Here is a 26,777-nt window from a genome sequence, read left to right on the forward strand (position 1 = left end):
AATTGACTTAGTGACTGTGTACCTACTGGATTCCGTGAATTGTTCTGAGAGATAAATGAGATAATACATCTGAAATAACCTTGAAAGGTACTTTACTTTAAAGCAGGATGCCAAGGACAGCCAGATGAAGATGTGTCATATGTAACATTCTCCCCACAGAAAGAAGATACTTAAGTAGGTGTATCACCAGACTAGTCAAGGCCTTATATAGTTGAATAGGGCATGACTATTTCCAAATGAAAGTGCAATTGACATTCCAATTTGAGACATCTCTCTCCATCATGCACTTCAATGGGACAGTTGGGATTCTCTTTATAGTCTGTTCCCCTAAGGTTCCATGGTTAACGGGAAATGGAACAGAAAGGGCATATCCACCTTAAGGAATGGAACTGCATTCCCATCTATGGCACTTTTTCATAAGTCAGGCTTTGACTACACTGTATATAAAGGATGCAGCATGAACTTAATTTAGATAACAGAGTATGATCTCAATAAAGCTGGGAAAAGAGATAACAAAATGTGTGTGATCATTCTTACAAAAGTTTTAAGTCATCATTTCTGTATGGAATTCCAGAAGAATGACAAGGAAGTATAGTAAAATATTAATAAAGTATAGCACAGTGGTTTTGAAAGTGAATTTTGATGTTCCACAGACATACCTTCACACTCTAATTCTGCCACCAAGAACATGTGTACCTGTGATAAAGATACTTCATTTCTCTAGACCTTACTTTCTGTATGTTTAAATTGAGCTTCACACTAACTTACTGGTCCCTTGTGAGTGATGAATGAGATGGTGCAAGTGTAGCACGTAAAATAGGTGCACACAATCAATGCTCAACACTATTCATGTTACCTGGTTCAGTCTTCTGATAATAATGTGCCCATGATGCCAGATCAGGAATAAAAGCCCTTGAAGATTGTCTTGTGTTGGGTTTCTCAAGAGACAGAGCTGACACAAGGATTTGAGTGATTTATTTTGGAGGTGATCCCAAGAAGCACTGGTAGAGGAGAAGGGACTAAGGCAGGAAGGGAAGAAAGCTAGTTCAAGGTGCATGAATGAACCAATATGCTCAAATATGGCCATTATGGGGTTAATCCTGGTGGGGAAGTTAATGATGTAGACTAGAGTATGTCTCAGAGTTTCCCATCTCTGGGTTGAGAAGTTGGAGTATTGATCCACCAACTCCCATCGATTATTGGGCAAGAGTTAGTTTTTCCCACAGCTGTAACTTCACTCTGGAGCCAAGCACCTGCTGTGGCTGGAAAGAGTCTGTAGACACTCCCAAATGCTTGCAGAAGGAAGGTGGGCATGTATTGAAAGGTAAGTATCCAGGGACTATAGACAGTGCTCTGAGAGTCAGCAACTGAGAGCATTATGCTTTTCTTTAACCTATATAGTCCAAAGGCCACTCAGGCCATTGGCGGTTTGGTTGCAAGGAAACCATTGCAGGATTATTGCTCCATCCACATGCATTGTCGCTATTATGAATTTAAAAAGGTAATACAATGCTGTTCACAATATGGCAGGAGTTTCTTCAATATTCAACATCCATGTAACAACCTTCTTTTTGTTTGTCAGTAAAACATACATGCATCCCCAGCAGCCAGGACAGCTAACATGGGTATAAAGATGGAATAGCAACAACTAAAAGAAACATTTCTACTAGATACCTCCGGCTTCAGTTTTACCAGGGGTTGTGGTGCAACTATTACCCACCAGTCCCCCGCAGTGTGTAAGAGAGTATACTGGGTTCTCTTAATTCTGTTAAACATTGAAAGACACTTTTCAGAGAAAAGCCCATTTACAAATGGAGTGGTTCAAAGCAGGCATTTTCATTACAGTAATAAAATATCTACATTCCCCAAATTTAACAAATCAAATCCCTTTATGGCTCTCTACGACTGACAAGTCACTTCTGAAAATTCAGTACCAGGCTTCTGGAGACTAGGGTCTCTATTCGACTTCTTTATATTTAGTCATTCTGATATGCCATAATATTTATTCAAAGGAAGCAATCATTTGGGATCCTTATTTGTGGTTCCCAGCATAACGTTATCCTCACAAACGCCATTTCATCAGAAGGGCCAAATCCCATTTTCTATGGAAAGCTCTTTGCCTGATCTGGTTTTCATCTGTCTTTCTTTATTCTACGGGGTGTAGGGCATGCTTGCTCTTTGGTTTCCTATTCTCTTTTCTCATCAGTCTCAGCTCTTCATTCCAATGACTCAGTTCCCTAGTGGATCTCGACACTACATTTTCACCTCCAGGAAAAGTCAGTAATACCTTCACAAGCTGCCTTCCCAGGGGGTTAAAAAGGAAACTTGACTCTTGGATCCTGAGTACCCAAGCCCTGGGAGCCGCCACCTGGGCCAACTTGCTTCGCTCTTCAGATTTCCACCCGCAGGTGGCAGCAGCGGGCTCCGAAGCAGGTCTCTGCAGGTTTCGGGAGCCTTTGCCCAGCTTTTGGCCGGCGCTCCAGAGCGGGGTCTGAAGCATCAACCTTCAGGAATCCACACCCAGCTGGGACGGTCCTTGAAGCTGTAGTCAGTAAGTGCTAAAATGGATTCTGGTACTTTAATTTCTTGAGTGCAAACAGTTTAAAGCAGCAACAGCAACTCATTGAGTCCCTAATATCTCCGGTTCCCAAATTTCCCACCAACTCCAGCAGCAACCCGGTCCCTTTTCCCAAGCAGGGTCGGCCCCGTAACTCTCCACGCTCCGGCCCTTGCAGAACCTGCGGAGCCACGCGCCGGGCGGCTGGCTGTGCGTCTGCGGCTGCAGCACCCGTTCTCCGCCCATCCTCGGCCTCGCGGGCTTTCCAACCGGTCAGGATGCCGCGACTGCACCCCTATTTCATCACCCCACCCCCACTTCCCTAACCCTCCTCTTCGCCCCTTCTCCCCCAGCCACACAGGCGCACACACGCGGCCCGCTCGCTCATAGTGATTCAGGCTCGGCTGCGGGAGCAAGACCCACGCAAGCCCAGAAAGCCACGGACATGCCGCCCGGACTCTTCGCCCCGCGGCCCCCGGCCCCGCCGCCGCCGCTCCTGCGCCGCTTCTTCCCGACTACACACCGCCGCCAACAGCCCTTCAAGCTGCAGCTCCGGCGCGGCTGCAAGAAGTTTACGTCTCGGGAAGGGGCAGCGGGGAGCAGTTGAAGGATTTGTCGTAGGAGGATTAGCACATTGGGGAGGGGGGAGGGGCCGNGCTGGCAGCAGCAGCCCGGAGCCCCCGAGCCCTCGGCAGGTTTGCCTGTCCTTCCCCGCGATCTGATTGGATAAAGTGGGGGCTCGACGGTGGCCGACGTGGGACAGTCTGGCTGTGGCAGGGGTCTCGGAAACCATGGGTTATTGCAGTGGCAGGTGCACGCTTATCTTTATCTGTGGCATGCAACTGGTAAGTGACACTTGGGTCCTCTTATTCTGTAATGTGCCTTTGAGATACTGGGCTGGGGAGTGCGGTAAAGGGTCTGCCATTGATTAGAATGGAAGGAAAGATAAAAGAGAAAAGGTGACAGATATATTGCCTATATTTAAAAGGATTTCAGGGAGAGGCACTGTGGGGTACAGGAGAGATGAGCCTTTCCACCCCCACCTATTTCTGTCCCTCTGAAGACAGTTTGGCAGGTGTGGGTTAAACTTGTCTTTAATTTCTTTAAGCAAAGCAAGCTATATCTCTTGTTCCTTTATGCTTTGCATTCCTGTTACTGTAACAACGTGGTTGTCACATATAATTTACTATACAGGTGTTAAAACAGAGAGATATGGAATTTCTGACTTTTCTTCCCTATACTCATTTTTTTGCAGTATCTTTGTTTTTTTACTGACGTGCGTTATTTGTCAAGGAATTACATTGTCTTATAAGTATAATGCTCTAACAGACCACTATATAGGGCAGACGGTATCCTTACACCAGTCTGATCTAGAAGCCACATTGAGTTTTAAAAGTATGTAGATTGAAGAGAAATACTTGGATGAACTCAGTAGCACCACTGTCATAAACTAAACCAGAAGCCTTTAAATCGTAATTATTAAAAACAATTCTAAGGAAAAAATTCAACCTTACATTATGTATGTAATTGCTCCTGAAATAGAGATGTCTGATCCTCTAGGATGGAGGATTATATATATGTTTTGAGGAATGTTGTGTGTTTGCAAAGAGGCAAGAAGCCAGTAATGGAAAACATCAAGTCTATGAATTTAAATTCTCTAAGGGCAATCGAAGGAGGGGCTAAGTATAGTTTGGAGGTGAAAAATATGCCACTGTAAGTGGTTAATTTGAGGTGGGAGTACTTGCTCACTTCTGCTATCAAATAGCTTTCCTTGGAAAGTATAAATTAATCTGAATAGCCACCCACATTTCCAACAATTGTCTCACAAAGGCTGAAAGGACTACAAGATTGAAGGAGATTTCTGAGAGCCCAATCGGTAAAGTGTTCAAAAGACCAAGGATTTGCTATTGAAACTGATAGAAGAATTCCTTAAGTGGTCTTCATTGTTTATCAGTTGTCTTGAAGCCCAAGAGTGTTTGTTTTTGTTGTTGTTGTTTTGTTTACTATTTAGCTGAAGGAGTGCTTTTTGTTGCATATTGTCTTGCTGTGTTTTCCTTCCCAGGAAAGTTATCTCATGATACGTATTTTGGTTTTGAATTTCTTAGGGACTTGGTTGTAAGAAAAAGAAGGTGGAACTATAAATATAATTTTAGAAACCAGTTTATTTCTCTTTGCTACATGTTAATGTAAGTTTTGCTACATGTTAATTTAAGTTTTGCAATGAAGGATTTTTACTCTTAATGATAAAGCTAATCAGAACAATGAGAGAGTTTACTTTGTTAAACCACTGGTTAGGCCAGCTATGCCAAACTGTATAAATATTTTCAAAACATTCCTGTGTTCACGTATGATTCAGAAAAGAACACATTTGCTGATTCACTGTGTAAAAGCATAAAATTGTGAAAATGAGTGGGTAGGTAAGAGTATTCTTATGCTATTTAAAAAATTTTAAATGTGATTTAACTTTTAATTGTTTAGCTTAGTGGGGCTTTATTATGGCAGTTGTAGGCATTAGATCTATGTGGCATGTTGTGTGATGAATACAAACTTCTCAAGAACTTGACAATTTTAGAAACATGTAAATACACAAATGAGAAACCTAATGTACAAAGTAGCATGATAAGGCTAAAGGTGTGTGTGTGTGTGTGTGTGTGTGTTCATGTGCGTGCAAATATACAAGGTATATTGGAGAAGTGCTACAGCACTTATGAAACAAATTCTAAATCAAAGCTAACTTTTCTAACAAAACAGAGGCAGTTTTAACATAGGAATGCTCAGCCTAAGAATGTATACATTTGAATCTTAAGGATGCTCTGTAAGAATCATGTGATTTTTCCCATTTAGACTTTATGTACCACCAGGCTAATATTATTAGCAGCCATGTTAATGCAGATGCAGAACAGAAAACAAAGGAGAAAGAACATTCATTGCTTTGATAAGGTAAAATGATCACATTTAAAGGACCTCAGAGATTCTGGTAGTTGTTGCTTCTTAGAAATATAATATTTAATTTTAAATAAAATAATTCCTTCGCAAATTAAAATTGCAAAGCACACACACCATAGGTGGGTATATGTGTTTTCCATTGCTCTTGATAGACCTTTAAAAAAACTTTTTGTATGTTTGAATTGTTATGAGTAGAAGCGGTTTTATATGTAGCCAAGTTTCCAGAGTAAGTTATGACTCATGTACCATTGATTGACCCAAAAGTTCACTTAGTTTTGTTTACTTCCAAAGTGTTTAGTGTGCATTCTGGTGACATTTGGACATGTTTTTTGGTAGTTATAAGATAAATCTTAGATGCATTTAAATTAAAGCCAAAGATAATCTAGGACAGAAACTTTATTAAATTTCCTTGTTAAGTAACTTTAAGTTTCTGGAAACATTTACTTCCAATTCTGTAAGTATGGTGTCTCTATTTTAATTAGACATAAAGGAATATTTATGTCTTTGTCAACTTGCACCTGACCTTTGTAGAGGATGAGGTAGCTTGTAGGTGTGGTGAGGTGGGAGCCTCATGCATCAGGTTATCAGAGCAGACCCAGTTTTTGATCTTTTAATAAGTGAGGGACAGAGATAAATTCTCCAGAGAAATTTCTCTTTCAGGATTCTATATCTTTGCTTTTAGTTATAGTAAATGTGCATTTAGTTTAATATTTGGCAGACTACAAGCATGGATGAACATACATTTTTTTTAAAAGTCAGGAAATCAGTTTATAAGGCAAGTATTTAGAATTTCACACCACAGAGATTCAGTACAAAACTTCGAATCTTCTGAAAAAATGTCTGCTTCTGTGTATCATAAATTAAAATCTTTGAGATGTATGGTAATTCCAACTTCAGATTTTAGGGTGATTCCTATGAAAAAGTGGGGGGAGGTGATCTCTGGAGACCGATTCAAAAAGTTTAAGCTCTTAATCTCAAGAAGGTAATTTTCTTTTTCTTTCTTTTTTTTTTTTTTTATCATTGCTGTCCTTAATGCTCAGAAATGGAAGATTTCAGATAGTAACAAAACTCATCACTGCATTTGCTGTGTTGGATATAGTGGCACAGGACACGAGCAGTCTAACTTCTTATTTACAACTCAGCAGCTGGTGAAAGAGTTTCAGCATTTTATTTTCCTTCTTGTTCTTGAGTGTTTGGCTGAATCAAAGAGTACTTTATCTAAATGTTGCAAAAATTACTCAGATAAGTGTTACTGAAAGTCACTTAGTTATAATATTGAAGAACATAACTTATTTTAGTTTGAAAAGACAGCTTTGTTTTCAGGGAAGAAAATTAAAAATTGTCCACATTTTTGTACATCAGATTCCTCTGTGGCACAAAGTGTATGTGCCATAAACTATTAAAAGTACAGGTTTATGTTTAGCCGATTAACACTTGAAGGTGCCATTCTTGCCATGTGCTTTATGAAATATTGCTAACTTGGAGCAGGTGCACCTAAGAATTGTGTTAGTATACGTGCTTGCAGCTGTGTGAAGAAGCACATTTGAAACTTAATTAAGAATGATCTTTACTTTCTACCGAACAGTTACTTTCTACTGCACAGTTACTAAGCATTTTTAGAAGTACACATTTATTAGAAAAGAAAGCCATGAGTGCATTGATGGACCAAATAAAAACAATCTTATTATAATTATGAAATATTTTGGTGGTGTCAATTGTGACTTTGTGCTGTGTTCATGGTTACATGAACCTTCATTACTTGAAAAAATAAAACATGATGTGAAGTGACTTGAAAAATGCAGGTAGAATATTAGGATTTACCTCGGATACTTTTGAAAAGTTTGGAAGTTCTTCAAAAATATATAACTTTATCTTTCANATGAATCTATATATGCCATTGCTAATAAAATCTTGTGGACATTAACCAATCTAACTCACGGAGAAGACTAACGATTTCCATATAATGCTTATGATGTAAAAATATGCTAAGAGTTTGCTAAGTTGTAAAATGACTTTCTTCTTTCCATATGTTTTCTACTTTTGCATCCCAACATTGTCTTGTGTGTATGTGTGTGTATTTTTTTAGATCTATTCTTTCATTGTGATTCAGTACTACTCTGCTCTAATGTTTACCAAGAAAGATACAGACACTCCTTCCAGTGTCCAGCTCTCTTTCTTGGTTCATAAACCTTTTTCTCATTCCTTTTTCTCTCAAGAGCCAGTCTGTAAAGAGCTGTTCCCCTGCTTTTTCAAATAAAGGCTTGGATGGACCGCATCCCCTGTACCCGGTGCCAGAGTTCTTCCTGGCATGGGACCCATAAGTGGGCAGTGGCCCAGAAGTGTGTGTGAATAGGCATTGCTACCTCCTTTTCCTCTGATCCTGCTTTATTTTGGGGTCAGATTCTCTACTTGCCCAATCAAGAATTTTGGAATGGCAGCCAGAGACTCCTTGAAATAGGAGGTCTTTATTTCTGGTTCTGTTTCCTTTTTGTGCATGTGTGTGCTTGACGAAAATAAAATCTGAGACAGAAATACATTTTAACCCTTCTAGATTTATACCGGGAATATAAATATTAAAATTATGGCCTCAGTTGCATTCAGTATTTGTATATATTCTACTAATAGCCAAAATTTCAAAGTGTATGCTTCAGTTGTGTCATTTGGTAGAATTTCAAGCAGCTGAGTGTAATTTTTCCAAAAATAGTTTTTGAAATTAATATTGCTAATAATGGAAAAGTTTTCTGTTTCTGTGACTTATAACACTTAAATGTCAGAAATCATATGCATATGCAAGAAGTATTTCTATTCTATTTTTTCATCTATATAACGAACTCTTCCAATTTTGCCCCCCTCTTCCTTCCAAAGAACTGGATTATTATTTATTTTCAATATAATGAAATACATAGTTGATCAAGATACAGTATATCTAAGCTTCCTTTTTTTTCTCTGTAACTGCAATAGAAACAAATCTTACATTAACGGTTAGATAATTTCTACATATAGAATGAAAATAAAAGTATATGAAACTTTTGCTCCTACCAATTCCAAGAAATTGGAGATATTTAAAAATTATGAAGAAATAAGATAAAATTATATTGTTTTCTTTCTCTGGGCTAAGGTAAAATGTAATTTATAAGCTGGATTTGTCTTTTTTGACAATTTCAGGTATATTTAGATTGGAAGGTTCTTAACTATTTAAAGGAATTACTTGCTTCATCTTCCTGAAAGTAGTGTTTTTCTTTTTTTTGCTAAACAGGCACTGGGTCTAACAAATAGAAACATTGGAAGTTGTAGACTTTTTTTTCAACCTGGAATGGGAATAAAGTGACTTCTCATGTTAATAATTTTTACCTTTTAAATTAATTATGGATCACATGCTAACTTTTTTGATTACATTCTAACTTTGTAGAAATTCTTTTTGAAAAGTTACAATAAACTGACTTTTCTGTGTGCTTTGAAAAAAATTCTGTGCTTTCATAATTTATTATGCTTTAAGAAATCTATCTTTGTAGGGGTGCCTGGGTGGCTTAGTTGGTTAAGTGTCCGACTTTCGCTTAGGTCATGATCTCGCGGTTCGTGGGTTCGAGCCCCGCATCGGGCTCTGTGCTGACTGCCAGCTCAGAGCCTGGAGCCTGTTTCAGTCTGTGACTCCCTTTCTCTCTGACCCTCCCCTGCTCACGCTGTCTCTCTCTCTCTCTCTCCCCTAGAAATAAATAAAACATTAAAAAAAAATCTATCTTTGTAAAATACTTAAACACTAATGAAAACTGTTAGTATTTAGTTGAAGGTTGTTCTGGGCTAAATTCTAAACATGTTTTTTTTTTTTTTCCCCACTGATTCCTTTTCAATAATTCTACAACGTAGGCAATAGATACTAATCTCCTTACTTTACAGCGGGGGGGAAATGGTGATTCTCAAAGTTTTAAGTGACTTTCTTAAGTCACTCTCTTACTGACTCAGACCCAGGTCTGTCCCGCCTTAAGCCAGACTGAGCTCTTGCCATACTGAATCCCTGCCACGAAACATAAAACGATACATCTATCATAGCGTTCATTTCTTTTACTAACAAAGGCAGCATCTACTTACTAATTCCTGGCTGAGCCAGTGATCAACACAAGACTAAGCAGGCTCAGGGAGGGCTCTTGGTCCAGGCCTGACCGGCCCAGGTAGACTTGGGGTTTCACAACTAGGACTTGCTGGTATGTGGACTAGAGAATCAAAGGAGGCACCATCCCCTCCACAGTCAGCTTTCCTTGCTGTTTGCACTAGATTTCAAGTGTGCTCAAACAATACATACCTGTAGTTCTGCCCTAAAAAACTGAGTCCTCATAATGCGGTTGTGTTTCTGTCATTTTTCAAGGTGTGTGTGTGGGAGTTACAGCTACTGTGTATTTCAGGCCAATTATTGAGAAATAAGCACATAGTATGAGTTTGGACACTTGGATATGTATGTTTAAAAAAGATTCTATGGGAAATTCCTGTTCCTTTTGAAACCAATTTCTGATGAATTTCTTAATGCAGAGTAATGTTATTTACCTGTTGTTGTTGTTGTTTTTTAAACATGTCCCATATCCTAAATCCATCCAGACTACTGATTGGTGAGCATATTAATTAAAATTGATTGTGGGAAATGACTTCGAGTAATAGGTTGTTTGAAATTTGCATTGAGTATTCCAGAGCCCTACTCCATCTTGATGGTGCATCAGAATCACCTGCAGAGCTTTTTCCACAGAAATCAATGGGCCCCACCCCAGGGTTCAGTAGGTCTTTGGGAGGTCCTAGACCTGGAACTTACATTTTTAAGGAGCTCTCCAGGTGACACTGATGCTGGTGGTGAGGGACCAAACTTGGAGAACTACTGGCATAAAACATCGGTCTTCCCTTAGGGTGTTAAATGAATCCATGAACCTGCTTTTGAAAATTTTCAACCCAACTAGATAATTAGCTCATTCTTCCTTGGCCTGTTACTTTCGTGAACAAAAACTTCTTTAGGACCAAGTGTGTCTATTTCTGACTTATAGCTTAGTCCTATTCAGAAGTTTAAACAAGGGAAATAAATGGAAGGTCTTTTCACAGCATTTTTGTCTTTGCAGTGAATAGGGATCTTGAAAAATCTGAAAGTGATTCAGTGCCTCTCGCCTATACACTGTATGCCTGTCACACTGGAGCAGAATTGGTTCCTTCAATGGCTTCTCTCTGCTAGCCTAGCCCCTCAGTCTGAATTTCTGGAATAGCTTCTGACCGTTGCCATGCACAGCCCTGGGGGAGAGAAGGAGAAAGGGAGAGGAAGAGATATGCTGGGAAAGCACTGGACTAAATGAGAGGGCAGATTTTTCTACACCTAGTCTAGCCTTCTGTACTGAACAATCATATAATTGTCATTTCCTCACTTGAACAATGGCTCCTCATTCCTGCTTAAGGAGCACCTGAGGAGAAAAAAATGCTCAAAGTTTACATGTGAAAGAGCTTCACACCTGTGAAAAGAGCTTCCTAAATTTCAGATATCTAGAAAATCTTTGTAATTATTAGTAGTTTAATCTTCCAGAACTGTTCCCCCAGTGGCAGTAGGAGTAGTTATAGGCTGTTTATATATCATTTGGCCAGTGGCCTTCGTTTTAACAACTAATTTCTTGTAGAAACATTTTTTTTTCTTCATTTTGAGGGAAAATGTAAATAAGGATTATAACACTAGGTGCAGATTATTTGAAATAGATAAATGGGTATGCTTATGTGTTTGATATACCTACTTGAAGTGGTCATTAAGAATTAAATTTAAACTTACAAACCAGTCAGCACGGTCCTTCTTCAGGCTGGCGTTTCTAAAACTGTTCCATGGGCACGAGTTCTGCCAAATGCTCCAGTGCCCATCATCTCTGAGGTTAAGTGAGTTGTGGAATCTGCAGGCTTTATCCTCTCTCTTACCCCCAAGGGTCATAGCACGTCTTCCAAGCTCCTACAAGTCCTATATGATAGAAACTTCTGCTTAATTCCATTTTACTCCGCAAATGCTTATAAAGTGCTTGCAGTGAACCAGGGACCTCTTGTCCTGATATCCCCTATTAATCTTCCATGGAACTAGCATTTTCAGAAACACTTTTCAGTGAAATATTACTCTAGGCTAATGATGCACCCTAGAAGTTAATGATATTAAATTAATACCTAAACAATATTCAAAGGCTAAAAATTCAGTACAGAAACTCTTAACCTACTTAACAAGTATTTAACAAAATAGTAATACATAGAGATGTTTAAGAATATCCAACACTGTTATCATATCACATAATTAAAATAAATGACGGGGACCTTGTTTTCATACACTTGGCTATTATTTTTCCTGTATTTACTTGAGTTTCTTGAAATTTTGTTTCAGCCACTAAAATCGCAAATCTTACTTTGAAATTGAGTCAGGTCTGACTGCTAATGTTACAAAGAAGGCAATATGTTGCAGTGGGTTTCCAAGGGTATTTGGAACTTTGGAACACCCCAGGGGAGGGCATCTGCTAAAGCACTTTGTTAGGAAAGTTGCAGGTGAGGAACAGTGCCTGCACCCTACTTCTGAACCCGTGCTGGCTTTTCCAGCATGGGACCCTAAATGCCTGTCTTTGCAGGGCTGGTAGTAAGGAGTTCTCATACTGACTTTTGTTTTCTAATCAATGCACACATTCTAAAACAGTAACACATTTAAAAGCGCCAACAATGTTGTGTTCTTTGAAAACAAATGGGTCTTAGATTGGAATAGAGGAATCAAATCTCTTCTGTTAACAGAAGTCTTTGTATGCATCTGTATGATGCTAATGACACAACAGAATAAGGAGGTGTTTCAAATCTTTTAACTGACAGCCATGTGTCAAATGATAGATGGGTCAATATTACATATGAAATGTTCAGTATTAGGGAATTCATATGAGCCTACTCTATATGGGCTTCTAGCTATAGGAGATACACAAGGCAGATCTCCTAGAGAAATATTTTATTATTTTTAAAAAGGTTTTACTTATTTTTGAGAGAACACAAGTGTGGGAGGGGCAGAGGATCTGAAGTGGGCTCTGCGCTGACAGCGGTGAGTTTGATGTGGGACTTGAACTCACGAACTGTGAGATCATGACCTGAGCCAAAGTCAGACACTCAACTGACAGGCACCCAGGTGCCCCTACAGTATTATTATTATTATTTTTTTTTATAAAGGACAGTCTCTGATGTCGCTAGGAAACAAAAAGTAGGGAAGACTTTACAGGTCCCAAAGAGAACATTACAGCCTAGTAGCATGTGGCCTTCCGTGATCTTGGTCCCTGGAGACAGGCTCTGCTGATTTGCCGTGGCATTGAGCACATCCTTTGTTATGGCACATGCAGTGGTAGAAGGCGGCTTGCTCCTGGAGGTCATAATTCATCCCTGTGATCCTGACTTCACCCTCTAAATCTATAAATTAGGGAATAGTTGACCTATAGGAGATGGTGTATCCAGATGGTATCTGCTTGCTCCATTTGATTTCTCTGAGGTGCATTATTAGATAGGGTCTGTGGATGTGTTTTACTCCAGTTATTGGGAGTGGGAGTGGTGGAATGAGCTACATATTTGAAATCTCTAGAAGCTGTTGTAGACTTGATAACACACAAATGGTGTGTAAAGAGCTCTGGGTCTTTTTTTTTTTCATTTTCCTCTTTTTTATTTTTATTTAAATTTTTTTTTAATGTTTATTTACTTTTGAAACAGAGAGAGACAGAGTATGAGTGGGAGAGGGACAGAAAGAGAGGGAGACACAGAATCTGAAGCAGGCTCCAGGGTCTGAGCTGTCAGCACAGAGCCTGATGTGAGGCTCAAACTCACAAACCATGAGATCATGACCTGAGCTGAAGCCTGACATTTAACTGATTGAACCACCCAGGCACCCTCCTCCTTTTTAAATAAAGCTTGCTTGGGGTGCTTGGCAGGCTCAGTGGGAAGAGCATGTGACTCTTAGTCTGAGTTGTGAGTTTGAGTCCCACATTGTGTATAGAGATTACTTAAATACATAAAAAAATGAAAAAAAGCTTGCTTAAAAATTAGATGACAGTTAACCTATAACTTGTGATTTTCTAAAATATTGGAGCTGTGTATAGGATTATGTATTTCTTACTCTTATCAATAGAGATTAATGGAGTTTCATTTTTGTTCATCTTTCATAAAATGTGGTTCTATTTTACGCAAAGGATGATAGTTAAATTATGGATGTTCAATAGTGTTTATAAACCTAAGTTTTGCTTTTCTGGCTTGGTATTAAAAGTTTTTTCCTTTCTTTGAAAAGACAGGGTTGGGGAGGAGGGGAACGTTCAGGAGAGATGGCTGGGTCCTGAATGTCTAACAGTTAAAAGGCAAGTAATATTACTCGATGTATACATTTTTAAAGGATAGTCTTGTGAAGTCTGTGAAGATGAGTGCAAATTCATTAATGAGTTTTCTCATGAATGTATCTCTGGTTTCATCTACAACATTCTTGAGAAGTTACGCAGGCTCTTAGATATAGGGCACTCCTCTCCTACTTTACTGCTTTGTAGACTGTCTTTGAATAGACTTGTTTTTTCCAAAAACAAAACAAACAAAAAAAAAAAACTGTCCTAAGAAATTGGACTATGGCATAAGTTCAGTTTACATTTAGTATGTGAAAATCTTATAATAACAGTGTTTAGTGACCTTTAATTGTATGCCTCTCTTTAATTCTTAAGGGAAACCTATTGGTTTCCACTTTCTTTTTCACAAGAATGAGATAGAGATGATTGTTATGTTATTGCAGTTACTTTGACTCTAGGATTAAGTATTGTAGCAGCCTAAAATATTAGCTTTTCCCTCAAATAGACAAATAAACCCCAAAGAATTTTTTTGATATTTCTTTAGCAACTTGATGCAGATTTTACCCGCAAAATAGTTCTGTTGCACGTAGGCCCATTTTTAAATGTAATCTTTCATTATGTGGATAAGAATGTTACATATTGAACTCTAATAGGAATACATGGATGAGTGTTAGTAAAATTACTGAGGCAGAGGCAATGATATCACTTTATAGGCAGGATGTCAACTTTTTGGTTGAATAGTAATTCTGTGACATAAAAGTGTCTTCTGTTACAAAACACACCTCCCTGAAAGCCTCTCTCATGTGGTTTGAATGCAGCAGTAGATGGCCCCATTAATGCCAGAGGCTGAAAGAAGCTATGTCTAGAACCCTGCCATGGGGTGTTGGTAGAGGAAGTCCCAGTAAAATTCTAGGTACCAACCTAGAGTTGATTCCTAACCTGCAATACTGTGCCCCAGTTATGATTATTTTAAAATGAATAAATGAATTAATGAACAGTGGGAGGAAATGAAGTAATCACTAAATCAAGCTTCATCAAGGACATTATGAAATGTCTACACATGAGTAGCATAATGACATGTGCTGAGTAAATTAAGTGGATATTTCTGTTCTTTTGGCAGTTAGTATATGGACTAGCTAAAAGGAGTGTCGAACTGTGTTTCTATCATGGATTGATCTAATATTTAGTGGTTGTAGTAATTGAAGATTAGTTTAAATTGCAACCCGATCCTTATTATTTATTTATTTATGAAGCTATACTACTTGCTTAATGTGATAGTATTTAAAAATATTTTACTGTTCACTGTTCATTGTGTCCTGTAAGACTGTATTTCAGCTTACTATAAATAAGATCAGTGTTGGTAAAAAATAAATGTTGATGTAAACAGGGCCATGTTTTTAAAAAATATGAATTCATATATTTCAGATTCATATTATTTATTTACTGCAATAGATATAACATTATTTATATATTCCAAAGATTCTCTTAGATCAGAATGTAAATAATGAAGTGAATTCTGTCTTTATATTTCACATCTCCACAGCGGTACTTTTTAACTTTTTTTTTGTGCATGATAGACTCTTTTGAGAATCTATTAAATGTTATGAGCTTTCTCACTAGAAAGATAACCCATACAAGTTGAGGGGATTCACAAATTTCTCAACCTGATACATGAAATATAGGTGAAAACTTCTGGTAAAGTTTTCCTTTCCTTTTTTTTTTTTTTTTTTTTTTTAGTCTACCATTTTATCAAGATAAACTACTTATTGACAAATTTAAATCAGTTACTTTGTGTTTTGTAAAACACTTTAGGAGATTTTGTATAGATGTTCAAAATACATTATTTGTAATCTGGTGTAGAGATAATGTATACCCATATGTAAGTGCATATGCGTGTGTGTAATACGAGGTAGAAGAAACAGAGTCGAACTGGACATTGGAAACAAACTAGGCCTTTGTCTAGGAGATTAAATGTTATGTGTAGTTACCTGCAGTATAATATGGAAAGATAAGAACTGTAAAGCAAGTAAGAATGAAGTACTACAGAGATTTGGGGCAAGTGATCAGTTATGTCTCTATAGGCTGTTCATGCAAGGTTTGAAGGGCTGGCATATGATAGGTAAAATTTCTATAATTAGACACTGGGGAAAAGAGAATCCCAGGAGGAAGAAATGATAAGGGGTACCTGACTGGCTCAGTCACTAGAGTGACTCTTGATCTTAGAGTTATGATTTCAAGCCCCATATTGGGCATAGAGCTTACTGAGAAAAGAAAAGAAATGATAGAAAGGTGAGAATAAAAGTCTATGCATGCGACAATGAAGAGTCAGATTTGTTGGTAAGTAGGGGAGAATTGGGAGGTGAAAACAGGGAATGAAATGGGCAAAGGTGCAGTTTGTGGATGGACTTGAACACCTTTGGAGGGAGTTTAAACTTTATGGGGTAGGGTATGCAGTTGTACAGATGTAAATTCTCCAGGTGAATGGCACAATTCCCCATAGCAGGATAAGAAGCAACATGACATGAGAGTGAAGGCCTGAGGTTTGGAGCAAGCTCTGTAGGGAATGTGAGGGCAAAGCAGCAATAAATGAAATGATGGCTAAATTGCATCAAAGGCCTTAGTGAAACTGAGTGGCATGCATTTGTAGGGGAAGTAATTACTTTTTCCCTCATTCCCCAACTTTCTAAGACTTGGAATGGAAAAGCAGAAAATGGATGTTTCCTTGTTCTTAGATTGAACAAAACAGAAGGTTTAGGAGGGCTGTCAGGGTCCTCAAAATAAAATGTAGGACTGGATGACCATGAGTAGGATGTCAGAATGGAAGAGGTGGTTACATTACTTTAATGCCATTGCAGACATTTGAGAATAGCAGGTGGGTTCAGCAGAAAGGAGCTAATAGAAAAGGTGGTTGTGTCGGTTAGTAGTTGTGGTGAGACAATATGTATAGGGGGTTAGGTTTTGGACAGGAGCATTCCCGGGAGATTCAGAGACCCTTGATAGGCTGTTGAATTGGGTGGAAGTTTCAGTTGTGAGAAGGATGACAGGCCAGGAGGCCCAGCTGGTAGAAGAATCCTCACTGTATATTTTGGTTTTATTAAAGATGATCAGAAATAAAGGAAGAAGAGGAACACAGCCAGAAAGAAGAAGAGTATTATAGGGATTGTAGGTAATTGTGAAACTTTGGGGAGAGTTTGGTTTGAGCTGGCAATTGGAGCTGGAAAGGAAGGATGGTTAGTGGGAGTCAGGAGGAAGAACTGGGAGGAGTGGAAATGTTTAATGAGTATGTTGAGGGGAGTGCTGGGAAGGGAAAGGTAGGTTTCAGGTTTCCCAGCTTCAACAATGTTGGCATTCTGTACCGGATCATTCTTTCTTGCGTGGTGCCATTCTGTGCATCACGTGATGTTTAGCAGCATCGCTGGTCTCTAGATGCCAGCAACATACTCAGGGTTGTGATAACCAAAAAATGCCTTTAGACACTGCCAAATTACAAAATAGCCCTCTTGCTGAGATGCACTGAGCTAAAGCAAAGCCCTAGAAAGAGCACTTACCAGTAACAGCAGGATTTCTTCATACTAAATTTGGAGTTGTCTGGATAACAGTGGAGGCGTCATGAGGAAGAGTAGCTTTGAGCCTGGCCATTGTGCACATGTGAGAGTCAAGACCTATGTATGTACTCTGGCCCTGGGTGACAATCTTTGGGAGCTCTATAAAAAGTCAACACCAGCTTTCCTTCTCCCAGTCCCTTAATCTATGGAAATAAAGTCTTTAGGGAAGCAGTCTAGTCATGTAGACATTTCAAAAACTTTCCAGATGATTTTTATTGTGTTTTGAGGCAGGTAGTAAATGAGGTGAGCAGGCCGATGGGTTAGCAGCTATGGAGGTATGGGGAAAGGCAGGAGGAAAGGAAAAGGAGATTGGGAGGTAGGTTGAGATGTATGTTAGGGACAGAGAGACATGCATTAGGAATTGGGAAGGTAGACTGAGACATACATTTAGCATTGGTGGGAATATCTACTGGAGGGGCACTGCTGAATCTCGATTCATTTGAAAGCTCCTTTTTATGGTGAATTATGTGCTCAGATAAGTCTTTGCATTCTTGGCTGTTTTGCTCCTTTTAGATTGTACCAGGTGGATGTTATCTAAAACCTGGTGAATGTTATGATCTTTCCTTTGGTACCAGTAAAGACTGTCCATGAATATTTGACACTTTTATTTTGTCCTCTCTTGACTCTGATAGCCTGCTAAAATGTTCACATACTATATGTGTCTTCACAAAATGGCTTAATTAAGAAAGATTTCATATAAAGAATACATATTAATTATGAAATAGACATGTAATTGTTTATATGAGGAGCAAGATATGAAGTGAAGTTTCAAGTCAGAGTATGAGTTTTTAATTTAATAAAAGATTTGTATAAGAGTTCATGTGATTGTAAGTTAAAAAGTAAACCTTTTGTAAGGCTCTAAAGAAATTTGGAATCTTCTTACTCTTATGGAAATGCAAAGACACACACACAGAAACACAGACACACACACACACACACACAGACACACACACTATAACCACTGCATTTCACAAACTTGAATTAAAAAATACTTAAGCTATTAATATTCCTTAGGTGATTCGCCCAAACTCAAGAATATTCAACAGCATTTTAATATTTGATATCCTGATTCACCAGAAGGCCCAGTTATTGCTAAAGAACTATGGTAAGATAGCAGAGATTAATCTTTTAAATTATCCTATCTTACACTATATAATTTCTCTTGGCCCAACTTGATTTCTTTTGGTAACTCAGTCTTTTGGTGGACTCCGATTTGTATGCCTAGGGCTAGGGGAGTAAATTACATGACTTCTTGAAGGTCCTTTTAGCTTTAAGATTTTATGATTAAATCTTACATTTAAAAATTCTTTTTCTGGGAGATCCAGGCTAGAAAGTACTTTTCCATCTTCACATTTGTGTAGAGATAAATTAATATATCATCTCATGCAAGTTTCTTAATATAGTACAAGGCAAAATAGCAGTAATAGAGGAAAGGAAAAAAAAACTAACATGAATGCCTAATAAACGTATCACCAGATGCATATGATAAGTGTAGTTATGTGGAATCTTCTAAACATGTACTTAGATCTTCTGAAAGGTTAGCTGTGTGGAAGGGGTGTGTGTGTGTGTAGTGGATGCAGTGGGTATACATTGGGAGCAAGGGGGAGAATAAAAATGATGCTCTTCAGAAGAAATGACTTAGTCAGATGTTGTGGATATATGTAAGAAAAGGGAAGTGAGTTTTCTTAGAATACACCCTGCTCTACTTAGCACATTGTTATTCTGGATGTGGTTTTCAGCAGGTCTTGTTAACTGGATATCCTCAGTGCTTAGGGTGAAGAGCAGGAACCCACATGAAGCATCGATGCAGAATGAAATAGAGACAGAATGGAGGAGACCACCGTATTCGGATGGAACCAGTGGAAGTTTAGGTAGGCCAGATTGCAATTATCCCCACTGGAATTCAGCCAGGACACACATTAGTGCATGCTACTTCCTGTCTAGCCTAATTAAAAGATTGTTGAGAACTAACAAAGTTGGCTGACTTGCAAAAGTCAGTGCTTGCTAAAATTTGTAAGCTATAAGTGCTTAACAGTATAACCTAAATTTTGTGCTGGGGTCATCTTATTAATTAAAGTTTTCCAATCATCTAATTAGAAAATAGTCTGAACTGAGTCTGGAGGATTCCAGCTTTACTTGCTAATTTAAAGAAAAGTGGAAACAAAGAAGAGCACTCGATTAAAGCAATGCCCTGGAAAGCTAGGTTCTGGACATGCCTTCAGAGATACTCCATGCCAGCGGGGTAGTTATTTAGGGTGTACTTCCAGTAGAGACATTAAAGGGACACCAGTGAGTTAGCTTTTAAATGGAGAAATCTGGGCCAGCCCCCAAATTAACTCTTGGACTAGAATATGAGTACACACTGGAAAGCTGGAAGGCATGACCAGCATTCCTGATTTAAATGAAACCGTTTGCTCATTGATGTTATGCCTTATTTTTTCAGCTCAAATAGTTCTTAGTCAAAATAGCAGAAAGAGAAGGAATAGTCTGATAAGATTTTAGAGGGTCACGTGGCACTTAACTACATCTTTTCTCAGGGGGAAAAACGTGGATAAAAGATTTTGTGTGTTTTCTCAGGGTCATGTAGCTGAGATGCCACATTTCAGTCCTGAATAGTCTGGGGTTTATTTCTCATCACTGTCTTTATATGTCTCCCATGGTGACAGCAGTTCTGTATCCAAAATTGAAAAAAAAAAAAAAGAGAGACTTCAAAACATTTTATTAAACAGCTATTATGGGCGACCTACTGTACTAAGCAGAAGGTGTTTAAAGAAGGACAAAAAAGAGTGGCCAGTGTAAAAAATATGTGGGTCAGTGGATATCTGGCAGTTGAGTAATAGGTCGCAGTTTCTCATTTTCCCTAAGTAGCTGAAATCAACACAGTATTTCTCTGCAGGCACTAGTAAATGAAGTATTGTACAAAGATTTTTTTTTTTAATAAAGAGCTTATCTCTTCGCAGTGAAACAAAGAGGGTAAGAAGGGAACTTTTAATTTTTATGGAAATTTAAAAAATAAGCTGCCTGTATTCTAAGTTGTCTTGATCACATGTTTGTAGAACATTTCCCGTTTCCGTGGTGTGGGATGTGGATGTTCCCTCTGTCTTTCCATGTTGACCATCCGGATGCTTTATGGCTGAGTGAATCATGCCAGCATTTAGGTAGCCATGCCAAACCAGAATCTCTCCATGAGAGCCTCATGTAGAGCATGAGTGTGGATCACAGGTTGACCAGAGGTATATTTATTTATGCATCTTGTTGCTGGATTGAATTAAAAAAAATGATACTTTCTTTTAAATTAATCGTGATATTATTGCTGACCCTTTGTTATTAGGCAATATCGCCTCAACAGTTTTTATTTTATTTTATTATTTTTTTAATCTTTACTCACATTTTATTTTTTTCCTTTTTAAAACATTTTTTAATAGTTTATTGTCAAGTTGGTTTCCATATGACACCTAGTGCTCATCCCCACAAGTGCCCTCCTCCATGCCCATCACCCCCCACCCCCTCACCCCCATCAGCCCTCAGTTTGTTCTCAGCATTCAAGAATCTCTCATGGTTTGCCTCCCTCCCTCTCCCCCACTATGTTTCCCCTTCTTCTCCCCCATGGTCCTCCATTAAGTTCCTCCTAATCCACCTATACGTGCAAACATATGGTATCTGTCCTTCTCTGCCTGACTTATTTCGCTCGGCATAACACCCTCAAGTTCCATCCATGTTGCTACACATGGCCAGATTTCATTCTTTCTCGTTGCCATGTAGTATTCCATTGTATATAAACCACACCTTCTTGATCCATTTGTCAGCTGATGGACACTTAGGCTCTTTCCATGTTTTGGCTATTGTTGAGAGTGCTGCTATGAACACTGGGGTACTCATGCCCTTATACATCAGCATTCCTGTATCCCTTGGGTAAATTCCTAGCAGTGCTATTGCTGGGTCATAGGGGAGTTCTATTGTTAATTTTTTGAGGAATCTCCACACTCAACAGTTTTTATGTTAAAGCCTGTAGGAAGATGTTACCTAACTTAATATTTAAAAGTTAAAATATACCTAATCCTCTCTAAGAGACTTTAAAGTAATACATGTTAAATTAAAAATGCTCCTTTAGATTTCACTCAGGATGTATTTAGAATGAATATATCACAAACCATTGAGGGAAAAACATTCTAGCTGTTTCACAATTATTTGGCCTCAGAAAGAAAGCAGCTAAAAAAAAAAAACCAAAAACCAGCTGATGGTTTACACCAACAACACTGCTCAGGATTCATTTGAGCCGTTGCTACTGGGTTGTTAATGAGTATTATTACATGCCAATCATGTATCATTGGGTTTTTATATACATTGACAATTTACAAGAAAATAAAGAATACTGACCTGAAAGGGTAGAAGAGAGGCACTTTTGAAGCCAATATCATTATCACCTGTAGATGGATAGATAGATAGATACAGATAGGTGGATATATATAGATATTTCTTTTCATTGAGAAATTGAAATAACACTTTAATGAAACACGAGTCCTTTATATTGTCCTCGCTGTTTTAGATCAGGCACCTTATTTTTAGTTTAGAAGATGAGAGCAGCTGGTTCAGGCCAGGTGCTGATAGTACTAATGTTGATATGAGATGCTGCTCGTAGGGTGCAAAGGGAATCATTGTCCCCTGATTTGATCATGCTGGCTCTAAAATTTATTTTTTGATCTGGCATTTGACTTTGCATTATACTCAGAGAGTTGGAAATCACAAAGCTGTGCAGCTGCAGAGTATATATAGATATAGACCCTGTAACATTACCTCACACACCCAGCACTCACTATTAGCAATCTTTGTAAATGAAGATTCTGTTGTGGAACAAAAGCCAGTCATTTTTCTCTATACTGTGAGAGAGGCTTATAGTTTGAGTCCACCATGGGTGTGTGGAAGGCAACGGAAGAAGAGCTGGGGCTAGGGTGGGGCTGTGAGAGAATCAAGTTAAAAAACAGTATCGATTTCTTATAAGGTCTCTTTTACCCTTGAACATGTATATGGATAAAGTGATTTTAGAATCAGATTAAGGGGCACCTGGGTGGCTCAGAGGGTTAAGCATCCAACTTTGGCTCGGGTCAAGATCTTGCTGTCCGTGAGTTGGAGCCTCGTGTCAGGCTCTGTGCTGACAGCTCAGAGCCCAGAGTCTGCTTCTGATTCTGTGTCTCCCTCCCTCTCTCTCTGCCGCTGCCCTGCTCTTTCAAAAATAAAAACAAACATTAAATAATAAAAAAAGANGAGCTGGGGCTAGGGTGGGGCTGTGAGAGAATCAAGTTAAAAAACAGTATCGATTTCTTATAAGGTCTCTTTTACCCTTGAACATGTATATGGATAAAGTGATTTTAGAATCAGATTAAGGGGCACCTGGGTGGCTCAGAGGGTTAAGCATCCAACTTTGGCTCAGGTCAAGATCTCGCTGTCCGTGAGTTGGAGCCTCGTGTCAGGCTCTGTGCTGACAGCTCAGAGCCCGGAGTCTGCTTCTGATTCTGTGTCTCCCTCCCTCTCTCTCTGCCGCTGCCCTGCTCTTTCAAAAATAAAAACAAACATTAAATAATAAAAAAAGAATGTGTTTAAGATTATAGATTAAAAGTAAAGGAACTGAATATGAGGGAAGACAGAACTCAATTATTATGTGGAGTTAATTGAATTTTAATACTTTTTCTTTTCTGTCTTCCTTTTTTATATTAATGATCTTTTTTTAGAGTGAAAATATATGAATGATATAATCACTTAAGATAAATGGACTTTAAAAACCTTATATGGAATTAAAAAATACTGCATGGAAATTATTAATTTGCACCATTATCACATTTAATGAGATAATTTACCATATCCAGGCAAGTGATTTACACAAATATTATAATTCTTTGCAGTGGGATAGCTATGGAAAAAATTTCTCCCAGTATTTTGACAACTCATTTTTATGCCTCTATTATCTCCTGATCTCTTATTTCTAGCTTTGGGCATTTCTGAAGGCCTAATTCTCTCTTTGCTGTTCTTCTTTAACTTTTGCCATTGGAATTATACATTTTGGAGTTGAAAAATCAGTTGGTCAATAAATATTGATTGAATATATACAATGGAACTTATACACAGCTTGGTGTTATAGAGTATGTAGGAGAGGAAGAAAGTCTTCCTATGTGCTCCAGGGTCCCTGGCTAGGTCTGGAAATTAAACTGACAAAGACAGATTAATAGGAGAAAAGCATACAAATTAATTTAATATACGTTTTACATGACGCAGGAGTCTCATAAGGAAATGAAGCCCCAGAGGTAGAGTTAGACCTGAGCATGTTTATGCTAGGTTTGAACAGTTATGTAAAAATATGATAGGTTGAGTATGAGGTAAATGTAATCACATGGGTATCTTGGGGAAGCCTCATGTGAGGGTTTTCTGACCTGTTTCAGGGGAGAAGGGTAAGGGGAAAGGTCATAGTGACCCTGCTTCTGCTGTTTTCTCAAATTCTTTCAGAGCAAAATATTCAGTATGCCAACGTGCCATCTTTGGGGTAGCATGTCCTGAACCCCATTAAATATAAGGAAAGAAGATAATGTTATGGAACTTTCTATCTGGTTAGCAAGACTAGAATGAGTAGACTATCTTAGGGAAGAGTCATTTGTGTGGTTAAGTCTGGTTAAGTGTTGAGACATGGGTAAGATTTAGATGGTTTAACATCAGANATCAAATAGTCAAATGCTGACTCTATAGTTTTTGTCACCTTACGCAAATAACTTCTCTGTGCCTTACTTTCTTAATCTGTAGAACAAGGGTGATAATTGAATTCACAGAGCTGTTGGAAGAGTTAAAATAATTAATGTATGTTCCCATCACAGATGCTTTGCCTGCTGGGTCTTCTGGCTGAGTTAAGTTAGTCTGGAAAGAACTTAATTAAAAAGTATAGACTGAGGTCAAAATGGAGGTAAAGTCCTCTTTCAGGGTCATTAAAACCCATGTATCCTACAAATAAGTGTGAACCACAGGCCTTACCTGGGACTGTCTGTTCTTAGACTGAAACTACCATGCATGCACATGCTTATCTGATAACTGTAAACCACAGCCAACCATTCGAAGGGCCAGGTAAGAAAAGAACTGTTGCAGGTACAGTGATGGCCATAAAAATTATATGAGATGGCAGAATTCTAAAGGGGCAAAAGATAAGTCTAACAAATGCAAGAATTAAAAAGTGTGGCAGCCTGAGAACATTTTGGAGGAAGGGTACAAACAGCTTGTATTCACCCGACTTGCTTTTGAAGGGCATTACTATAGGAACTTGAAGTAGCTTACAGTTTAAAAGTTGCTGTCCCATAACCTAGTTAGCAAGTGACTAGGGTTTGGGTTTCAGGCCCAGATCTCTTGATTTAGGGTCAGGACAGCAGCCTGGCTGCCTTTCTTCTTTTCTGTCAGAGTGAAAAGTTGGGTTTAGTGTGCTCTGTTTCAGAAATCAAGGAAGTACATGATGTCCTTTTTAAAAGATTTCCAATCATTAAGGCAAAACAAAATTGATTTTTAAAGAGATGGTCATATATTATCTGGGAAATAGCAGTTATATTCAAAAAGTGTTTCCAGCCTAGAATAGGTTATTGTTACTAGTTAATTGATAAGCTTTATCTAAAATTCTGTTTTTGAAGTGGACCATCATATTGACACCTATTTTAGCACAAAAATAGGTACCAGTGTAGTATCCTGATCCTGAAAGAATGCTAAATCTCCCAGTCCCAAGTCTGTCAGCTGTTGTATACCATTCATTGTTGACAATGGATCCCTCTCTCTCTCTCTCTTTTTTTTTTCTTTTTCCTCACATACCATTTAAAAGATCATTAGTGTATTCTGGATGGGTTAAAATGGATATACTCAACTGCTCTAAAGCAAAATCTAAAGTTGAATTTGTTTTGAAACACTTACACTGACTTTGTTGTATAATTCAGTAACTTTGGTCTTGGCAAAACACCTTATTTTGCCATCTATTAAAATGTCCCACTGTGTGTGTTTAACAATTTTCTTTGCTTTAAAAACAATGATAAAAACCCTCTGCAACATTAGGAATGATACGTGTTTTCAAACAGCAGCCCATCTCATTTCAAGAGATGGAATAAGTATCATTAAAATGGTAACTCAAATCAGTCAAAGCACTTTTCTGGAAGATTTAGATTAAAAGTGGTTAAGAACCACTGTGGTTTGCTGATAGACACTATTTTGTATTACATTAATTTCCACATTTAAAAATAGATGACTGCTTTTAATGCTTTAGGAGAACATTCAGTATCCCTTGAAATGCATGGATTTAGTAGAGGTGATCCCATTATATGGTGTCTTTGGCCTGAAAAGAAGGAGAACACTGCGGAGAGAAACATTCCAGCAAGGCCATGCTCAGTGTCAACAGATCCACAACAGAACAGTGCAAGGAAAGGAGAGATTTGTCAGCTTTTGCCTCTACATTGGCCAGGAGAAATTTGAAGGATAAAAATGTAACTAGTTGAGAATCCCCTGAATGTTGTTTTGAATAGAACTGGTTAGATGCGTGGTGTTGAAGAGTGTTAATAATCTTGGCAAGAGATCAGGCAAGTTGAACAAATGGATTTCCTGTCCCAGATGTCTACTTTGCTCCAGAACAACTCTGCGATAACTTTGCAGCTTTTACTCATATGCTTAATTTAGGCCTTTTCTGGAACATTTCTTGCTCATGGCTGTACCAGTTTATAAACAAAACAAAACAAATAAAATTAAAATACTTAATAGATTTTACTGTAAGTGAAGTTAGTGTCAGCCAGTCAGAATCACCAGGTTGCCCAGTAGATTAGATAACTGTGTTATTGCTTTTTGCACATCAGATGTATCCAGTGAATCTGATTTAGAAGGATGTGGAATATGTGAAATTAATAACTGTGTGTAGCTTTTAACAAAAGTATTTGATTTGAGAATGTTTTAATGAGATGGTGTTATGATGAACATAGTAGAAACTGGAACTCTTTAAAAATGCTCTTTAAGGCCTTTCATATTTTGTGAGAAGATGAGGATAAAGGAACAGGAGAGAAAGGCATTGTTTATCTATTAAAACATTTTGAGCTATAGAAGTAGGCTTTCAAAACGTCATAAGATAATAGTCTTAATTGTAAATTGCAAAGGTGTATTGGAATTGTTACTAGAAGTTTGTGGGTTTTTTTTTTAAGTTTAGATTACTAACCATTTTAAAGGTTTCATTGTATTTTAAAATATTGATTGGTGGCACACAGGGACCAAATTAGTTCCATATGTATTACCTTTAAACTTTGGGAGAAATTTCTGATACTAAGACACTGGGCAGACTGCTTCAGCACGTAG

General features: G+C 38.2%; 1 protein-coding gene across 2 annotated transcripts in view; it reads left to right on the top strand.

The window, feature by feature from the left end:
* The first annotated feature begins 3,242 nt into the window (after nt 1-3,242).
* The window catches only part of NKAIN2 (sodium/potassium transporting ATPase interacting 2), a 977,119-nt gene continuing 953,584 nt past the window's right edge, over nt 3,243-26,777 (top strand). For both annotated transcript variants that reach the window (XM_077752776.1, XM_077752782.1), the window contains exon 1: nt 3,243-3,402. In XM_077752776.1, the coding sequence (XP_077608902.1) occupies nt 3,349-3,402 (54 nt within the window). In that variant the 5' untranslated portion in view covers nt 3,243-3,348. The remainder of the gene's footprint in view (nt 3,403-26,777) is intronic.

This window comes from Crocuta crocuta, unplaced genomic scaffold (genome assembly GCF_008692635.1).
Source record: "Crocuta crocuta isolate KB4526 unplaced genomic scaffold, BGI_CrCroc_1.0 scaffold230, whole genome shotgun sequence".
Lineage (NCBI taxonomy): Eukaryota > Metazoa > Chordata > Mammalia > Carnivora > Hyaenidae > Crocuta > Crocuta crocuta.